Consider the following 20127-nt stretch of genomic DNA (forward strand, 5'->3'; position numbering starts at 1 on the left):
ACAGAGTAAGACCGTGTCTCAAAAAAAAAAATTCCCACGGAAAACTATTCTGTAATTAAAGACTGAAATGAGCACTGTATGCAGAAGAGATAATATACCTGAGACTGTTATTCTTAGAGAGTCCTGTTTGCAAGGTTGACTCTGGGCTGGCATCTAGGAATTTTTATTTTTGGAGGGTTCCCACCATTCTGTAAGAGTCTTCACTGTGCCAAAACTGTGCAAACAATATAGTTTTGTTGTTGTTGTTGTTTTGTTGCGTTGTTGTTGTTGTTTGAGACAGGGTCTCACTCTGTCGCCCAGCCTGCAGTGCAGTGGTGCAATCTCGGCTCACTGCAACTTCTGCCGCCTCCCAGGTTCAAGCGATTCTCCTGCCTCAGCCAATCAAATAGCTGGAATTACAGGCATGCAACACCACGCCCGGCTAATTCTGTATTTTTAGTAGAGATGAGGTTTCACCATGTTGGCCAGGCTAGTCTCAAACTCCTAACTTCAAGTGATCTGCCTGCCTTGGCCTCCCAAAATGCTGGGATGACAGGTGTGAGCCACCACGCCTGGCCTAAACAATATAGACTTGCTGAACCCTTGTTTTCCTTCTGGGAGTCTGGAATTTTAGTTTGTGGAAGGCAGATGGTGCCTATATGACCAATGTACAAAGAAAACCCTGGGCACTAAGTTTTTGATGAGCTTCTCTGGCAGACAACATTTCACATATGTTGTCACAATTCACCACTGCAAGAATTAAGCACATCATGTGTGACAACATTGGGAAAGGGCTCTTAAGAAACTTGTGCCTAATTTCTTCCAGACATTGCAACATGTGCTATTTTTCTTTGTTGATTTTACTTTGTATCCTTTTCCTGTGTGTCCCTGTGTGTGTATATTTTTTTAAAGATGGGTTCTCGCCATGTATGCATGTGTGCCTCTGTGTGTGTGTATACATACAGACAGACAGACAGACAGACAGACAGACAGACAGATAGATATTTTAAGATGGGTTCTTGCTGCGTTGCCCAGGCTGGTCTCGTACTCCTGGGCTCAAGCAATCCTCCTGCCCTAGCTCCCCAAAATGCTGGGATAAGAGGTGTGAGCTACCATGCCTGCCCTCTTTCACTATAATAAATCATAGCCATAAGTACAACTATATGCTGAGTCCTCTGAGTCCTTTCAGCAAATCACAGGCCCTAGGAGTAGCCTTGGGAACCCCCAGTGGACACAGGCAAAATGCATTCTTTACATGAAACCAAACTGGGGTATTAGCATTCACTAGATAGATTTAAGAGTTTTATATAATCTCTCACTCATTTCCTATCTCTACATATGAAATGCAGTAGATATGTACGCGGAAAATTTTAAAATAAGGAAAAAGGCCATTTTAAATACCAGTTTGCTTCTCCTACACGAAATAGTATTTAAAGTCCATGTTAAATCTTTTTTTTTTTTTTTTGAGACGGAGTCTTGCTCTGTCACCCAGGTTGGAGTGCAGTGGCGCGATCTTGGCTCACTGCAAGCTCTGCCTCCTGGGTTCACGCCATTCTCCTGCCTCAGCCTCCTGAGTAGCTGGGACTACAGGCACCCGCCACCACGCCCAGCTAAGTTTTTGTATTTTTAGTAGAGACAGGGTTTCACCTTGTTAGCCATGATGGTCTCGATCTCCTGACCTCATGATCCACCCGCCTCGGCCTCCCAATGTGTTGGGATTACAGGCGTGAGCCACCACGCCCAGTCTAAATCTATAATCCTTTAACAGAACCCAATAAAGGATCCTGACAGGTACCTATAACAGAAAGAACAGAATTGCTATCCAACTAATCTGGCCCTTCAAAAAATGTAAGATTAGAAGTAAAATGGTGGCCAGGCGCAGTGGCTCATGCTTGTAATCCCAGCACTTTGGGAGGCTGAGGCAAGTGGATTGTTTGAGGTCAGGAGTTCGAGACCAGCCTGGCCAACATGGTGAAACCCCATCTCTACTACAAATACAAAAATTAGCCAGGTGTGGTGGCACGTGCCTGTAGTCCCAGCTACTCAGTAGGCTGAGGCAGGAAAAGCGCTTGAACCGGGAAGCAGATGTTGCAGGGAGCCCAGACTGTGCCACCACACTCCAGTCTGGGTATCACAGTGAAACTCCATCTCAAAAAAAAAAAGAAAAGAAAAATGTCGATGGGAGACCCTCCCAAAAGCCACAGACAAATGCACATAGCAGACCACACACACAAAGCACACAGATACACACATGTATAGAGTCAGAGTCAGAGAGAAAGTGCCAGACTGGGAGTGAGGGAATCAGAAACAGAGATGCAGATATACCTACAGCCAGAGAGAGACAATCACAGAGGCAGAAAGAAGAGCACACAGAAACAAAGACAGCACGTGTTGTTAATGGCTAATTATGAAAAGAAAAATTAAGAAAAAACTTTTAAAATCACAAATTCATTGGCTTAATTCTATCACTAACTTTCGTATACTTTTTGTATTAATAAAGTGAAAAAAAACAAAAGTAATTCAGAAAAATTTATAAAATTTATATCTATCTTTCTCTCTCCCCCGCCCCATTATTATATATAGGAAAAAAGTACTAACTGGCTTATTTTCAACTTTTGGCCTCTGGAGAATGAATCTGCTTTTTATGCACTGCAATGGTTGTCACTCTTCCAGCCATGAGTTACCTTCCTGTGACCTTTAGTACACTACCAATCACCTTGGACACCGGCTTCTTTTAACCCCCATTCTAACTGCTCACAAGCAAACTTATTTAAAATGCTATAATAAAAAACATTTACTCTAAAAAATACTATAATCATAACACATGTTCTCACACTTTATCATTAATAAACAACATAAAAATGCCTGGGACACACTGGATACAATCAGAAAAAGCAGTTGGTGAATTTTAGTATAACATGAGACCCACTAAATAAGCTTTGTTTCAAACTTATTTGTTCCTTTAAACTATTTTGAAAAGAGCAAATAATCCAACTTTCTTAGCAAATAAACCTTTATAAGGTTTTTGCATTAATAAAAAACTTTTTATCATGCATATAATTTTATATATATTTCTAGTAAAAAAAACTTGACAGGACAGGCGTGGTGGCTCACAACTGTAATCCCAACACTTTGGGAGGCCGAGGCAGGCGGGTTGCCTGACCTCAGGAGTTTGTGACCAGCCTGGGCAACATGGTGAAACCCTGTCTCTACTAAAATACAAAAAATCAGCCCTGGGTGTGGCGGCGTACGGCTGTAATCCCAGCTACTCCGGAGGCTGAGACAAGAAAATTGCTTGAACCCAGGAAGCAGAGGTTGCAGTGAGCCGAGACCACACCACTGCACAAAAAAAAAGACACTTTTTTTTTTTTTTTTTTTGAGAACGAGTCTCACTCTGTCACGCAGGCTGGAGTACAGTGGCACAATCTCGGCTGCAGCCTCTGCCTCCTGGGTTCAAGCAATTCTCCTGCTTCAGCCTCGAGAATAGCTAGGATTACAGACAAGCACCACCACACCCGGCTAATTTTTGTATTTTCAGTAGAGATGGCATTTTACCAGGTTGGCCAAGGTGGTCTCAAACTCCTAGCCTCAAGTGGTCCACCTGCCTTGGCCTCCCAAAGTGCTGGGATTACAGGCGTGAACCACCGCGCCCAGCCTACCTGACACAATTTTTAAGAAAAACCTGGAGGAAATGAACTGGTGTGATATACTTAGCATCTATTTTAGATTTTCAAATGCCATCATCCATCAATACCTGTGTATACTACAGCTTGCAACATTATCATTAACAGAAGAAAAAAATTACAAGGATAGAATAAAAGTTGGAGGCCACAAGGAAAAAAGTGGCACACAGTAGTAGATGAAAGTATATTTTCCCTCAGCAAACTAAATGATTTGTTGTTCCAAGTCACCACCAACAAAAGATGCCTTTCCCCACCACCGCCACAGGCTCACTTGGGAAATGGCCCCACACACTAAGCAAATTCTTTCTTGTAGATAGTAACAACAGATAACACTCAGTGCTTTCAATGGGACAAGCACTGTTTTCCCAAAGAATTATGTGTTTATTCACTTAATTATCTATATACTACACACTGAGGAGAGGAGAGAGTTTGGTTTTGTTTTTTTTGTTTGTTTTTTTTGAGACGGAGTCTCTCTCTGTTGCCCAGGTTGGAGTGCAGTGGCACCATCTCGGCTCACCGCAACCTCTGCCTCCTGGGTTCAAGCAATTTTCATGCCTCAGCCTCCCTAGTTGCTGGGATTACAGGCAACCACCGTAATTTTTTGTATTTTTTTTAGTAGAGATGGGGTTTCGCCAAGTTGGCCAGGCTGGTCTTGAACTCTTGACCTCAGGTGATCCACCCGCCTCGGCATCCCAAAATGCTGGGATTACAGGCTTGAGACACTGCGCCCAGCCGGTTTTGTTGCTTTTCAATCACAAGGTTAATCTCTCACACATACTCACAAGAAAGATTTCATAACTATTTACTACTCAGTAGTATCTGTGAGACAGATACTATACTTGGCATTTCCTCATACTTTCCCTCATTTAATCTTGGTAACATTGTAAGGCAGTAATTAAATTACTACTTACCTCCATTGTGAATACATTTTCCCTAAATTTTTCCATGGACATCCCAGAAGTCACAAATTAATTTCCACATCTATCTCATTCTTCTACATTATTCATCACCAGTTTCAGTTTAACTTGGTTCAAAATACCACCTAAATTTTTGTCTACTTCAAAGTTAATATTGTATATTTCTTTTTTTAAAAAAATCTCAATTTTTAGGCTGTTTTAAATTTTATTTCCATGTGTAATCTCTAGATTCACATAATTCACATTATGTTAGGAATCCAGTATTCAATCAAGAACATATGAGGCTTTTATAAAGTATTTCTAAAACAGATTCCTTCTCAAGTAACAGAATTTACAGCATGATATTTTCAAATGAATAAGAAAACTACTATCTGATTAAATCAGAAAAAATAGCTATTGGACTAAATCAAGGGTGAAGTTAAGTAAACTTGACTTTTCCTTTTCGTTTTTTTTTTTTTTTGAGACTGTATCTCGCTCTATCACCCAGGCTGGAGTACAGTGGTGTGATCTAAGCTCACTGCAACCTCTGTCTCCCGGGTTCAAGTGATTCTCATGCCTCAGCCTCCCAAGTAGCTGGGATTACAGATGCCCACCACCATGCCCCACTAATTTTTTATTTTTAGTAGAGACGGGATTTCACCATGTCAGCCAGGCTGGTCTGGAACCCCTGACCTCAAGTGATCCACCCACCTTGGCCTCCCAAAGTGCTGGGATTACAGGCATGAGCACCCAGCCTTAAGTAGACTTTTCAAGCATTCATCACTGGCTGCTATACAGAACTAGTGTGGTTATATTCCATTCCTGCCTCAAAGGCTTACAATCTAATTAGACAAAACAGATAGAATACACTGGCAAAAGAAACAGAACAAAGGACCATGAGCATTAACTAAGTAGCCATCAACTTAAGCTCTGACATATTTCCTCAAGGTTGAAAGAATATCATAGACGGTGGCTCAAGCCTGTAATCCCAGCACTTTGGGAGGCCGAGACCAGCGGATCACGAGGTCAGGAGATCGAGACCATCCTGGCTAACACAGTGAAACCCCGTCTCTACTAAAAAATACAAAAAACTAGCCGGGCCAGGCGGCGGGCGCCTGTAGTCCCAGCTACTCGGGAGGCTGAGGCAGGAGAATGGCGTGAACCCGGGAGGCAGAGCTTGCAGTGAGCTGAGATCCGGCCACTGCACTCCAGCCTGGGCGACAGACCGAGACTCCGTCTCAAAAAAAAAAAAAAAAAAAAAAAAAAGAATATCATAGAAAACAAAGTTCTGATATGTTGATAATAGACAACGAATATCTGAAAACATGACAAAGAATGCAATGAAAATACAGAATCTAATACTCTTTATCCTAAATAATATAAACTACCAGTTGTTTTGCTACATAGGCAGTGCTGTGGTCTTTTCCCCTCTAAGCAAATATAAAGCCTTATGAACAATTAAATTAAATATGAAGTTAATTAAGGTCAACATGTTCTGATCATCAACTACCAACATGATAGCACTAGTGAATTTGCTAGATAGTGAATTCGCTAGTTGTCTAGCAACCAAATGCCACTGATTCTTACCTTGACATCTGAGTGAATTTAAGACTACCCTTACGTCTATTCTACCATAAATTCTCTCTTTACAAGTTCAGCCTTATTGACAGGAATTGTAGTATACTTATTACCCAACCACCTACCCCCCAAATTCTTCTCTCCACCCTACCCTCATATAGAAATAGCAAACGAATGCAACTATAACAGAGAAAAAAAAGAATAAAACAAGGATATTCTTAAACATATAAGAAACATACTGCTTCTGATTTAGCTCAGAGTAAAATGTTCCCTCTAAATCCTAGACTATGGTATGGTGATTACAGTCAATTATTTTTAAGATCACTTCCTTCACCATCCCTATCATACTAAAACTTGCTTCAGCAATTTTTGTTGATTTCTTCCTTTTAGATTATCTAAATATAAGTAAGACTAGTAATGCAAACATAGGATTAACTTATTTTAAAATAATTTAAGAAATTAAGTTTAATGAAGCTTAACCTTTACAACTTTTTAATGGCTCACTAAATAAATATACTATAAGACATGTTACCATACAGATTAGAACTCTCTATTGTTACATTTACTTTTCATTTCCTCATCATTGTTTATTCTCCACAAAATTCAGCACCAAGTAACATTTCTTATTTTGTTCACTTAGCCAACAGAGATACTGAACAGCAAAATAAAGTAGAACTAAAATCATTGAATAAAACTTACTTTTCAGCAAAATCTTTACTTCTCCATTCTCTTTCTTGATCTCATTCATTACTTTATGTTTCTTTTTCTCTCTCTCTTTTTCTTTGTCTCTCTCTTTAATTTTGTCCTTGATTTTATCTGGAAGACAAAACGGAAGAAATATTTAAAATGAAAAACTTACAATTTTATTTATCTGCACAAACTATAGGTAAATTTCTGGATTTACAATACACAAAGAAAATCAGAATGAGGAACAAATATGTGTTTTCTTTTTCCTCTCAGGTTTTGGGGAATATTTCTAAATTTCCTTTTTTTACTGAATATGAAACACATATTGTCAAAATTTATCATTATACATTTTATTCTAAGTATTCTTCACCTACTTTATGTCAACCAAAATATTAAATTTATTTCATATCACTTAACTAACTTTAGCTGAAGCAAAAGCTACAGTGGAAAAGTGCTAGTGTTGAAATTGAGCATCTATGGATTAGCAACATAAGAGAAAAATTACTTGATCTCAGTTTCCTAATCTGTAAAATGGTAGCTGATACCTTCCTCATATGGTTAATATAAGGATTAAATGAAAAAAGATGTAAAATGACTATGTAGAGCCGAGCACATATAAGACTAGATGTTGGTTCCCTTACCCTTGGCTCCTTTTAAAAACAGTATGACTCAATCTGACTATGTGGTGATACTGTGATATTTAAATAAAGGGCATAATAACTCTAGGGATCATTCATTTGCACTCTAAAACTTCAAACAAAATATTTGATATCCTATTAAATTCTTCTTTGTTCAAATGACTTCCTTTGCACCCAGCAAAAGGCAAAATATAGAGAAGGATATAAAGCTTTGCCCTCAAAAATCTTATTATTGATTACAAAACCATGATGGAAGTACACAAGATGTGAAATATCCCAGAACATAGTAGAGATTATAGAGTATATATACATACTGCATAATCCCTTAAAAATCACTCCTTACGGCCAGGCGCGGTGGCTCAAGCCTGTAATCCCAGCACTTTGGGAGGCCGAGACGGGTGGATCACGAGGTCAGGAGATCGAGACCATCCTGGCTAACCCAGTGAAACCCCGTCTCTACTAAAAAATACAAAAAACTAGCCGGGCGAGGTGGCGGGCGCCTGTAGTCCCAGTTACTTAGGAGGCTGAGGCAGGAGAATAGCGTAAACCCGGGAGGCGGAGCTTGCAGTGAGCTGAGATCCAGCCACTGAACTCCAGCCTGGGTGACAGAGCGAGACTCCGTCTCAAAAAAAAAAAAAAAAAAAATCACTCCTTACTTTCCTTTCTATAAATACTACCATAACCCAAGTTCTAATCATGTAATGATTACATTACTGTCTATATAAGCACTGTCCTGATCTAGACAGTAATCTAAATCTGAATCGAAAAACAATTTTATTAATTTTAATAATGTATTTTGCTTAACCCAACAGGTCCAAAACATTATAATTTCAACACCGAACTGATATTTTTAAATTATGAGATATTTTACATTTTTTCTTAAGATTTCAAAATCTAACATATATTTTACATTTATGACACATCTCAATTTGAAACTAGTTCCACTTTAAGTGCTGAAGAGTCACATAAAACTAGTGGCTACCACACTGAATAGCACAGGTCTACACTACTTAAATAAATTTTCAAAAAATTAAATCCATGTGATTAATAAACATTTTTAAACTTCACTCATTAATATACAAATTAAGACATTATTTTCACCTATAAAACTGACAACTTTTTTTTTTTTTTTTAAATTGATAACACTCCAAGCATATGAGAGTACAGCAAACAGGAATTCACTGACTCGACAAATACGTAGTCTGAGTATAAGAAAAAGGTTAGGGATACAGGGGTGAATAAACTAGATAAACTCCCTATCTGTCCACATATAACTTAACTTCTGGAATAGATTAAAGTGTTTCCACACTTCTGATTGGTTTGTTACTCTTACTTTCTGATGTTAAAGTCCTTGAAATCCTGTCATAGGCTGCTGTCTAGCTATAAAATGTTACTCCAGGTCAGGTACAGTGGCTCACGTCTATAATCCCAGCACTTTGGGAAGCCAAGGTGGGCGGATCACCCGAGGTCAGGAGTTCAAGACAAGACTGCCCAACGTGACAAAACCCCGTCTCTACTAAAAATATAAAAATTAGCCATGCGTGGTGGTGCATGCCTATAATTCCAGCTACTTAGGAGCCTGAAGCAGGAGAATCACTTGAACCAGGGAGGCGGAGGTTGCAGTGAGCCAAGATCGCGCCACTGCACTCCAGCCTGGGTGGCAGAGTGAGACTCTATATCGGGGGGAAAAAAAAGTTACTCCAAGTATCTGGAGCTTAGACACATTATATTAGATAATATTTCCTAAGTAAACTTTTAACAAGATGAACTATTTATATATCACTTAAAATTACAACTGAAAAAAGTCACCTAAAATGTCTCCACATTCCTTTTTCTAATCATTTATGTTAATCTTACCAACTTAGAAGTAGTATTTTAATAACTATTAAACTTTATTAAAGTATAATATTAATGTAATAAAATGGAGATACTTGTGAAACAGCAACACAGAATCCTTCTGTGTTCCCTTCCAGTCTTTACATAACACCCCTAAAGGTACTCACAATCCTGACTTGTAATCATACAGGTTAAAATAACTATGAACTTTTTTTTTATTTTTTTGAGACAAAGTCTTGCTCTGCAGCCTAGGCTGGACTGCAGTGGCACGATCTGAGCTTACTGCAACCTCCACCTCCCAGGTTCAAGCAATTCTCCTGCCTCAGGCACCAAGTAACTGGGATTGCAGGCACACACCACCATGCTTGGCTAATTTTTGTATTTTTAGTGGAGAGGCGGTTTCGCCATGTTGGCCAGGCTGGTCTCGAACTCCTAACCTCAAGTGATCTGCATGCCTCGGCATCCCAAAACGCTGGGATTACAGTGAGACACCACACCTAGCCAACAACTAACTGTAAACTTTCAATAGCATACATTCACAATATAAGCCTACCACAATCACAAGACATAAATATTTTTCAGAATGAAATCAAACTAGCTTCTAGGGAAATTGTACTAGCTTCTAGCGAAATTGTAGCTTCTAGGGAAACTATTGTACACTATGACTCAATTATTTTTAAACTTTAGAAATATACATACATTCCAAAAAGAAACTGAAAGATAACCCAAATTATTAAAAGCCATTATTTAAAATTATTTAATTACCCCATCTCTACTAAATTATTATAATTAATTATTTAATTATTTAATTACCCCATCTCTACTAAAAATATAAAAAATTAGCTGGGCATGGTGGCGGGTGCCTTTAATCCCAGCTACTTGGGAGGCTGAGGCAGGAGAATCGCTGGAACCCAGGTGGCAGAGGTTGCAGTGAGCCAAGATGGTGCCACTGCACTCCAGCCTGGGCAACAGAGTGAGACTCCATTTCAAAAAAAATAAAAAAGAAAAAGCCACTTCTAGATCTTTACATACAGAAGTGATTATGATGGAAAACAGTGCCCTGGCATCACTGTTTACTACAATACATTACTCCTAACAAGACTAGAATTCTTATTCAGTTTTTATTCATTTCTTTCTGTGACCAAGAATTTGTATGGTTTTATCCTTCACAGTCTAATCTCAGACTTGGGAAACATTCGTAACTGACCTTATCATCATAATTCTCAGAATAAAAGTAAGAACTCTGCCACCATAAAAGCAAGAAACTATCTGTTTGAAAAGTCAAACTAAATATAAGGGTTACACATTTTATTTAAAAATAAAAAGAGGAATCATGACAATGTCTTACGGGCGAAAGAATACACAAACAGATCAATGGAACAAAACAGCGAGTCCAGAAATACATCCACTTAAATACAAGCAATTTATCTTTGACAAAGGAGCAAAGGCTATATAATGGAGATATAATGAAGATAAAAGTCTTTTCAACAAACAGTACTGGAACAACTGGGAGAGGTGGTATGTGCTAGAAAATAACACAGAAGAAAATCTAGATGACCAGGGATTCTGGGTTTTTAGATTCAGCACCAAAGGCACAATAGATTAAAAAAAGAATTGATAAGCTGGATTTCATTAAAATTAAAATTTTCTGTTCTGCAAAAGACACAGTCAAGAGACTAAAAAGAAGCCACAGACTATAAGAAAATACTTGGTAAAGATGAGTCTGATAAAGGGTTATTATCCAAAAAAAGATAACTCTTAAAACTCAATAATAAGAAAACAAACTATTAAAAATGGACCAGGCCAGGCACAGTAGCTCAAGCCTGTAATACCAGCACTTTGGAAGGCTGAGGCAGGCGGATTGCTAGAGCCCAGGAGTTTAAGACCAGCTTGGGCAACATGACAAAACCCCGTCTCTACTAAAAGTACAAAAATTAACTGGGCGCGGTGATGCGTGCCTGTAGCCCCAGCTACTCGGGAGGCTGAGGTGGGAGGTTTAGGTGAGAGGGTGAGGTGGTAGGATCACTTGAGTCCAGGAGGCAGAGGTTGCAGGGAGCCAAGATCGTGCCACTGCACTCAAGCCTGGATGAACAAGTGAGACCCTGTCTCAAAAAAAAAAAAAAAAAAAAAAAAAAAGACCAAAGACCTTAACAGACACCTCGCCAAAGAAGATATACAGATAGGAAATAAGCATATGACAAGATGTGCCACACCTCATGTCATCAGGAAAACACAAATAAAAACGAGATACCACTACACACCTATTAGAATGACCAAAATCCAGAACATTGACAACACCAAATGCTGGCAAAAATACAGAGCAACAGGAACTCTCATCTGCTGCTGGTGGGAATGTAAAATGGTACAGCCACTCTGGAAGGCTGTTTAGCAGTTTATTACAAAACTAAATATATTCTTATCATATGTTACAGCAATCACAGGCTTTGGTATTTATCTAAAGGAGCTGAAAACTTATGTCTACACAAAAATCTGTACCACAATATTTACAGCAGGTTTACTCATAATTGGCAAAACTTGGGAGCAACCATAATGTCCTTCAGGTAGCACATTCAGACAATGGAATATTCTTCAGCACTAAAAAGAAGTGAGCTATCAAGCCATGCAAAGACATGGAGGAAATGTAAATACATACTAAGTAAAAGAAGCGGTGTGAAAAGGCTACATAATGTATGCTTCTAACCATATGACATTCTGGAAAAGGCAAAACTATGGAGACTTTAAATAAAAAGATCAGTGGTTGCCAGGGTATAGAGGGGAGGAGGGATGAATATAGGCAGAACACAGAGGATTTTTAGGACATTTAAAATATTCCGTACTTTATTATGGTGGATACATGTCATTACACGTTTGTCCAAACCCATGAAAATTTATACCACCAAGAGTGACTCCTAATGTACACGATAGACTTTGGGTGGTAATGATGTGTTAATGTAGGTTCATCAGTTGTAACAAATGTACCACTCTGGTAGGGGATGTTAATAATGGGGAAGGCCGAGGCAGGCAGATCACGAGGTCAGGAGATCGAGACCACCCTGGCCAACACGGTGAAACCCGGTCTCTACTAAAAATACAAAAAATTAGCCAGGCATGGTGGTGGGTGCCTGTAGTCCCAGCTACTTGGGAGGCTGAGGCAGGAGAATGGCATGAATCCGGGAGGCGGAGCTTGCAGTGATCCAAGATCGTGCCACTGCACTCCAGCCCGGGCGACAGAGCAAGACTCCATATCAAAATAAATATATAAATAAATAAAAAATAATGGGGAAGGCTATGCATGTGTTGGGGGAGAGGGTATATGAGAAGTCTGTACCTTCTGCTCAATTTTGCTATGAACCTAAAGCTGCTCTAAACAAGAGGTCAACTTTTTAAGGCATAAATAAGTAAATACAAAGGGGAGTGGGGGGAACAGATGCAAACAGACCTATAATATAGTTTAAACCCAAACGGCCAAAGGAATCTAAGAATGGAAGAAAGAAGAAGGAATACATGACTAAGTTACTATCAACCCAGAACAAAAAGGAAATTATATATGTGAAAAAATGAACATGGGCTAAACACATACTTTTTAAACACATATAAAGTATGTGTTTAGCCCACACATAAAGGTTAAGATATAAAAAGAAACTCATTAAAATAATTTTGTTTGTTTTTTTGAGACAGGGTCTTCCTCTGTCACACGGGCTGGAGGTCTTCCTCTGTCACACGGGCTGGAGTGCAGTGGCATGACCACAGCTCACTGCAGCCTTGACTTCCCAGGCTCAAGCAATCCTCCTACCTAAGCCCCTCAAGTAGCTGGGACAACAGGTGCACGCCATCACACCCAGCTAATTTTTTAATTTTTTGTAGAGACAGGGTCTCACTGTGTTGCCCAGGCTGGTCTCAAACTCCTGTGCTCAAGCTCTCCACCTACCTCAGACTCCCAAAGTGCTGAGATTATAGCAGTGAGCCACTGTGCCCAGCCTAAAATAATTTTAAACAAAACATAAGCCAGGCGCGGTGGCTCAAGCCTGTAATCCCAGCACTTTGGGAGGCCGAGACGGGCGGATCACGAGGTCAGGAGATCGAGAGACGATCCCGGCTAACACGGTTGAAACCCCGTCTCTACTAAAAAATACAAAAATTAGCCGGGCAAGGTGGCGGGCGCCTGTAGTCCCAGCTACTCGGGAGGCTGAGGCAGGAGAATGGTGTAAACCCGGGAGGCGGAGCTTGCAGTGAGCTGAGATCCGGCCACTGCACTCCGGCCTGGGTGACAGAGCAAGACTCCGTCTCAAAAAAAAAAAAAAAAAAAAAAAAAACATAAATGGGATCTTCAGAAATACGGTGAACTTACGATTTAGCAGTATAAGCCATATACGCTTCAGTGTAATATGTATCTCATTCACCCAATACACTTCTATTAAGCATGTATGGATTTAGGAAATAAAGATGAATAATAATACTGCACTAAGAATCTTACAGTCAACAAATGCCAGTTGATTCTTATTGTAACTACCACTTTGGAACATCAGTTATTAGCAACAAAATAATCTCATCTGGTTTCAATAAAATTCACTAGTCTCTATTATTATTAAAGTCGTGAGGGCTCCCAAGGTGTCAGTAGTGGACACTGCCTTCACTTCTGTTCTGACCTTGCAGCTATAGGGTCCCCAGAAACCTTGAAGAAATCCCTGTTTACCACCTCCTTCCAACTGCAGCCATACATACCTCAAAATTAGGGCAGAAAATCAGATTAAAGAAAGCTAGTAACTCTTACATGGAATGAATAAAAAGAATTCCACACACAAAAACACCACAATGGAAGCTGCAGACAGAGAGAAGACTATAAAAGAAGTGAAAGGAAAAAGCAGACCACATTTAAAACAGCAAAGGCCTACTGACTTCTCAACAGCCACAAGCCAGCAGAATATTTTCAATATGCTAAAAAAAAAAAAAAAAATAAGTGGCACTATCAAAATGGCAGAGCAGAAGCCATCTGGCTTCACTCTTCCCCAAAGAAAACCAAAAGCAAATATCCAGGATCAAGACTATCGCTAGCAATATCCCAGAACTCAAACCTGAGGTGCAGATGATCCCCAGGGCCACAGGGAAATTTAAAACTCCAAATAGATGGTAAGAGAAACCAACTTCTGTGATTCCCCTCCCCAGACCTGCAAGGCACCCCATGGAAAAATCCCCCAAGACTCAAAGTTTTACATTAGAAAACGTAAGAATGAGGCAGACAGCCAGCTTCTTTACCATCTTGGGTTCTCCTGCAGGAAAACCATTCCTGCCTTAATCCACAAGAAGCATTGCAAGTGCCTGTAGGGAGAAAAAGCCCTGATGGCAGCTGGAGACAGTCCAGGAAACTCTGCAGTTTATCTCAGCCAAAAAATTAGGCCAAATCAGGGTGGCTGTTGAGCAGCACCACACCACAGGAGGCAAGCTCCATGGGTCTTCTGGGCATGAACCTGCAGCCAGCCCTCCCACACGGCGGGAGTATCCTTTGTAGGATCAACTCCCGCCCCCCGCCAGCCGCGCCTCCACCCCGTCATTGGGGATAGGCAGTCCTCTGAACATTTGCCCCAAATAGGCGAACTTGGGCTTACTGCGACATCTAGTGCTGAAAAGGAGGCAGCAATATGGAATTAAGGGGATTCGAGAGGCAACCGCACAAAACCACTAAGCAAATAAACTCTGTAAGGACCAAAACAAGCCAGACGCCAGACACTGAAGACCAGAATACATAAATAATCCTTCAATGCAAAGCCACAGACATAAGACCACAAGACACAACAGCAAACAGGCAGCCATCACCTCCCCAAAGCAAGGAGCCAGTGACCAACCCTAATAAAACAGCGACATGTGAGCTCTCAGATCAAAACTTCAAAATAGCAGTTTCAAGGAAACTCAGACAACTCCAAGATAACACATAGATAAGCAATTTAGGAATTTACCAGAGAAATTTAACAAAGATATTGAAATAATGAAAAAAAAAAGAAATCCTGGAACTGGGAAATGCATTTGCTGCAATGAAAAATGCACTACAGGCTCTCAACAGTAGAAAGAATAAAGCAGAAGAAAGAATCAGTGAACTTAAAGACTAATTATTTGAAAATACACAGAAGAGAAAAAAGAATAAAAAGGAGCAAAGCATGACAACAAGATATAGCGAATAACCTCAAAACAAACATAAGAGTAGTTTCAAAGAGTGGAGAAAGAAGGGGCAGTAAACTTGTTTTAAAAAATAATCCTTTTCAATTGTGTTTGCAGCCACCGCCACACCACTGTCTCTCTCTAAGGCCGGCACCACCTCTAGCTCACTGAGCTCCAGCCTAAGGAGAAGGTGGGTAAGTAAGGAGGCCTCTATACCATAGTTCCTACAAAGCTGACTGCCCGCAAATCGACCAGTGTGGTAAAGCAGCCAGGAGGTCGCTCACAAGAGTGTGCCCTCTACTGGAAGGGTAAAGACACATCATCATCACAGGCCTGGTATTACGTGAAATTACACGTTACCAGAAGTCCACCGAACAACTGATTCACAAACTTCCCTTCCCGCGACTAGTGCAACAGATTGCTCAGGGCTTTAAAACAGATCTGCGCTTCCAGAGCACAGTTATTGGTGCTTTGCAGGAGGCAAGTGAGGCTTAACTGGTTGGCCTTTTTTGAAGACACCTACCTGTGTGCTATCCATGCAAAACATGTAACAATTATGCCAAAAGGGACAGGCGCGGTGGCTCACGCCTGTAATCCCAGCACTTTGGGAGGCCAAGGCGGGCAGATCATCTGAGGTCAGGAGTTCGAGACCAGCCTGGTGAACATGGTGAAACCCCGTTTCTCTAAAAATACAAAAAATTAGCCAGGCGTAGTGGCACATGCCTGTAATTCCAGCTACTCAGGAGGCTGAGGCAGGAGAATCGCTTGAACCTGGAAGGTGGAGGTTACAGTGAGCTGCAATCACGCCACCGCACTGCAGCGTGGGCAACAAGAGCAAAACTCCATCTCAAAAGAAAGAAAAAAAAAACCATTTATGCCAAAAGACATCCAGCTAGCACACCACTAATACGTGGATGTATTATCCCTTTTCACACTGCTATAAAGAACTACCTGAGATAGAAAAAAAGTTTAATTGACTCACAGTTCTGCATGGCTTGAAAGGCCTCAGGAAACCCACTATCGTGGCAGCACGATAGTGCTGGAGAAGCAAGCACTTTCTTCACAAGATGGTAAGAGAGACAGAGTGAGGGGGGAACTGCCAGACACTTTTAAACCAGCAGATCTCATGAGAACTCACTCACTATCACAAGAACAGCATGGGGGAAAACTGCTGCCATGATCCAATCACCTCCCACCAGGTCCCTCCCTCAACAGGTGTGGATTACAATTCAAGATCTTGAGACTTGTGTGGGGATACAGAGCCAAACCATATTGGTGGGGAATATGCTCAAGAATCCAGTATGATGGCAAACATTTCATTCTCCCAAAAGAAAAAAATTATCTTCTTCCCATTACTGGTAGTTCTGAATGTTAGATTTTTTTCCCCACCATGGGGTCAAAAGGTGCCTAAGTATGTGATTGTGAATGGAAAAACAGGTGACCGAAATCAGGTAATGGCAGTTTTTCCATGTTCATTTGTGTGTGAATTTTTAATATAAATGCAGGGATGTAAAGCATTAATGCAAGTCAAAATGTTTCAGTGAACAAGTTTCAGCAGTTCAACTTTATAATTATAAAGAAACCTGTTAAATTTTTTCTGAAAAAAAAAATAAATAAAACATAATCCCAGAAAACCTTCCAAACCTGGAGAAAGATACGTGTCCAGACACAGGAAGGTCAGAGATCACCAAACATATTCCACCAAAATAAGACTACCCCAAGGCATGTCAAATTATCAGAGAAAAAGGACAAAGATAAGATTTTACAAAGCAGTAAGTGAAAAGAAGCAAGTATCATATAAAGAGCTCCGATTAGCCTGACAATAAACCTCTCAACAACTATACATGGAGGAAGTAGAACAACATATTCAGAAGCTCTTCAATCTGAAACAAAGGGGTGCTAACATACAAAAAAAAATTGAAGGTACAAAACTCATGGGTAAAAGTACACAAATTCAGAATATCCTAACACTGTAACTGTGGTGTATATTCCACTCATATTTTTGGCATCAAGTATAATAGGTAAATGGGCAGGGCACATGCAGTAGCTTACGCCTGTAATCCCACACTTGGGAAGGTCGAAATGGGCAGACTGCTTGAGATGAGGAGTTCCAGACCATCCTGGCCAACAAGGTGAAACCCCATTTTTACTAAAAATACAAAAACTAGCCAGGCACAGTGACGCGTGCCTGTAATCCCAGCTACTTGGGAGGCTGAGGCAGGAGAATCGCTTGAACCCAGGAGACCAAGGTTGCAGAGCAGAGATCGCACCACTGCACTCCAGCCCGGGCAACAGAGTGGGTGAGACTCCATCTCAAAAAAAAAAAAAAAAAAAAAAAGATAAATCTATCAGAAATAACCATGGCAACCTGTTAAGAGATGGGAAATATGAAAAGATTGACATTAAGAGAAGAAAAGTCAAAATGTGATGGAAATTGACTTAAAGAGGTTTTGTTTGTTTGTTTAAGTTTTTCCTTGGTTTCTTTCTGATCAAAGTTAGTTGACATCTGTTTAAAATAACTTGTGGTCGGGCACAGTGGCTCACGCCTGTAATCCTAGCACTCTGGGAGGCCTAGGCAGGCGGACCACCTGAGATCAGGAGTTCCAGACCAGCCTAACCAACACGGAGAAACCACGTCTCTACTAAAAATACAAAATTAGCCGGGCATGGTGGCAAATGCCTGTAATCCCAGATACTCAGGAGGCTGAGGCAGGAGAATCACTTAGAACCCAGGAGGCAGAAGTTGTGGTGAGCCAAGATCACACCATTGCACTCCAGTCTGGGTAACAAGAGCAAAACTCCATTTCAAAAAAACAAAAACAAAAAAACCTTGTTATTTCTAGAAGATATTTTTGCAAGCCCCACAGTAACCACAAAGCAAAAACCTACCATAGATACCCTAAAAAAAGGCAATGAATTAAAACATACTACTAGAGAAAAATCACTTAAACACAAAAGGAAAACAGGAAGAAAGAAGAGAGGAAAACAACCAGAAAACAAGTCCTTATCTATTGATAAAAATATTGAATAAAAATAGACTAAACTATCCAATTAAAAGACATAAATTGGCCGGGCGCGGTGGCTCAAGCCTGTAATCCCAGCACTTTGGGAGACCGAGACAGGCGGATCGCGAGGTCAGGAGATTGAGACTATCCTGGCTAACACGGTGAAACCCCGTCTCTACTAAAAAATACTAAAAACTAGCCGGGCAAGGTGGCGGGCGCCTGTAGTCCCAGCTACTCGGGAGGCTGAGGCAGGAGAATGGCGTAAACCCGGGAGGCGGAGCTTGCAGTGAGCTGAGATCCGGCCACTGCACTCCAGCCTGGGCGACAGAGCGAGACTCCGTCTCAAAAAAAAAAAAAAAAAGACATAAATTGTTGGGAGGCCAAGACGAGTGGAACGCTTGAGCCCAGAAGTTTGAGAACAGCCCAGCAATGTAGCGAGACTCCCCATCTCTACAAAAAATAGAAAAATCAGCCAGGCCAGGTGGTACATGCCTGTAGTCCCAGCCACTCGGTAGGCTGAGGTGGGAGGACCACCCGAGCCCCAGAGGCATAGGTTACAGTGAGCCGAGATGGCACCACTGCACTCCAGCCTGACTGACATGGTGAAACTCCAACTCAAAAAAAAAGAAAAAAGAAAAGAAAAAATTAGCCAGGCATGGTGGCGTGTACCTGTAGTCTCAGTTACCTGAGAGGCTGAGGTAGGGGGACCACATGAGCCTGGGAAGTTGGAGCTGCAGTGAGCCATGACCACATCACTGCACTCCAGCCTGGGTGACAGAGACCCTATTTCAAAAAAAAAATGGGGCGGGGGGGGGCAGCAAATGATCTAGATAGGCATTTTTCAAAAAACATACAAATGGCCAACAGGTACATGAAAAAAGAATCAACATCACTAATCATCAGGAAAATGCAAATTAAAACCATGAGATATAGTCTCACCCAAGTTAGAATGGCTTTTACCAAAAACACACACATAAAAAACATGCTGGCAAGGATGCAGAAAAAGGAGAACACTTGTACACTGTTGGTGGAAATGCAAACTAGTTCAACCAATATGGAAACTAGTATGAAGGTTCCTCAAAAAACTAAAAATAGAACTACCATATGATCCAGCAATCCTACTGCTGAGAACCTACCCAAAAGAAAGGAAATCAGTGTTATCAAAGAAATACCTGCGCTTCCATGTTTACTGTACTATTTACAATAGCCAAGACAGAGAATCAACCTAAGGTTTCATCAATGAATGAATGGATAAAAAAATGTGGTACATATACACAATGGAATATTATTCAGCCTAAAAAGAGAAGGAAATCTCATCACTGGCAGCAATGTGGATGGAACTGGAGGTCACTATGTTAAATGAAATAAAGCAGGCACAGAAATTCTGCATGTTCTCACCCATATGTAAGAACTTAAAAAGTGGATCTAATGAAGGTAGAGAGTCGATAAGCGGTTACTAGAGGCTAGGAATGGCAGAAGGAAGGGAAGGATGAAGAGAGGATGATTAATAGGTACAAAATACAGTTACAAGAGCCAGGCTCACACACATGTAATCCCAGCTACTCAGGAGGCTGACGTATGAGAATCACTTGAGGCCAGGAGTTTGAGAACAGCCTGGGCAACATAAAGACGTCTGGCATCTCTTAACAAAAAAAAAAAAGTTGGTTTTTTTTCT

General features: G+C 40.6%; 1 protein-coding gene across 4 annotated transcripts in view; it reads right to left on the reverse strand.

Moving 5' to 3' along the window:
- The window catches only part of RSBN1L (round spermatid basic protein 1 like), a 100339-nt gene that overhangs the window by 40397 nt on the left and 39815 nt on the right, over positions 1 to 20127 (reverse strand). For all 4 annotated transcript variants that reach the window (XM_005550390.4, XM_074035665.1, XM_074035667.1 and 1 more), the window contains exon 2: positions 6836 to 6952. In XM_005550390.4, coding sequence (XP_005550447.2) covers positions 6836 to 6952 — 117 coding nt within the window. The remainder of the gene's footprint in view (positions 1 to 6835; positions 6953 to 20127) is intronic.

The sequence above is a fragment of the Macaca fascicularis genome, chromosome 3, assembly GCF_037993035.2.
Source record: "Macaca fascicularis isolate 582-1 chromosome 3, T2T-MFA8v1.1".
NCBI classification, from domain to species: domain Eukaryota; kingdom Metazoa; phylum Chordata; class Mammalia; order Primates; family Cercopithecidae; genus Macaca; species Macaca fascicularis.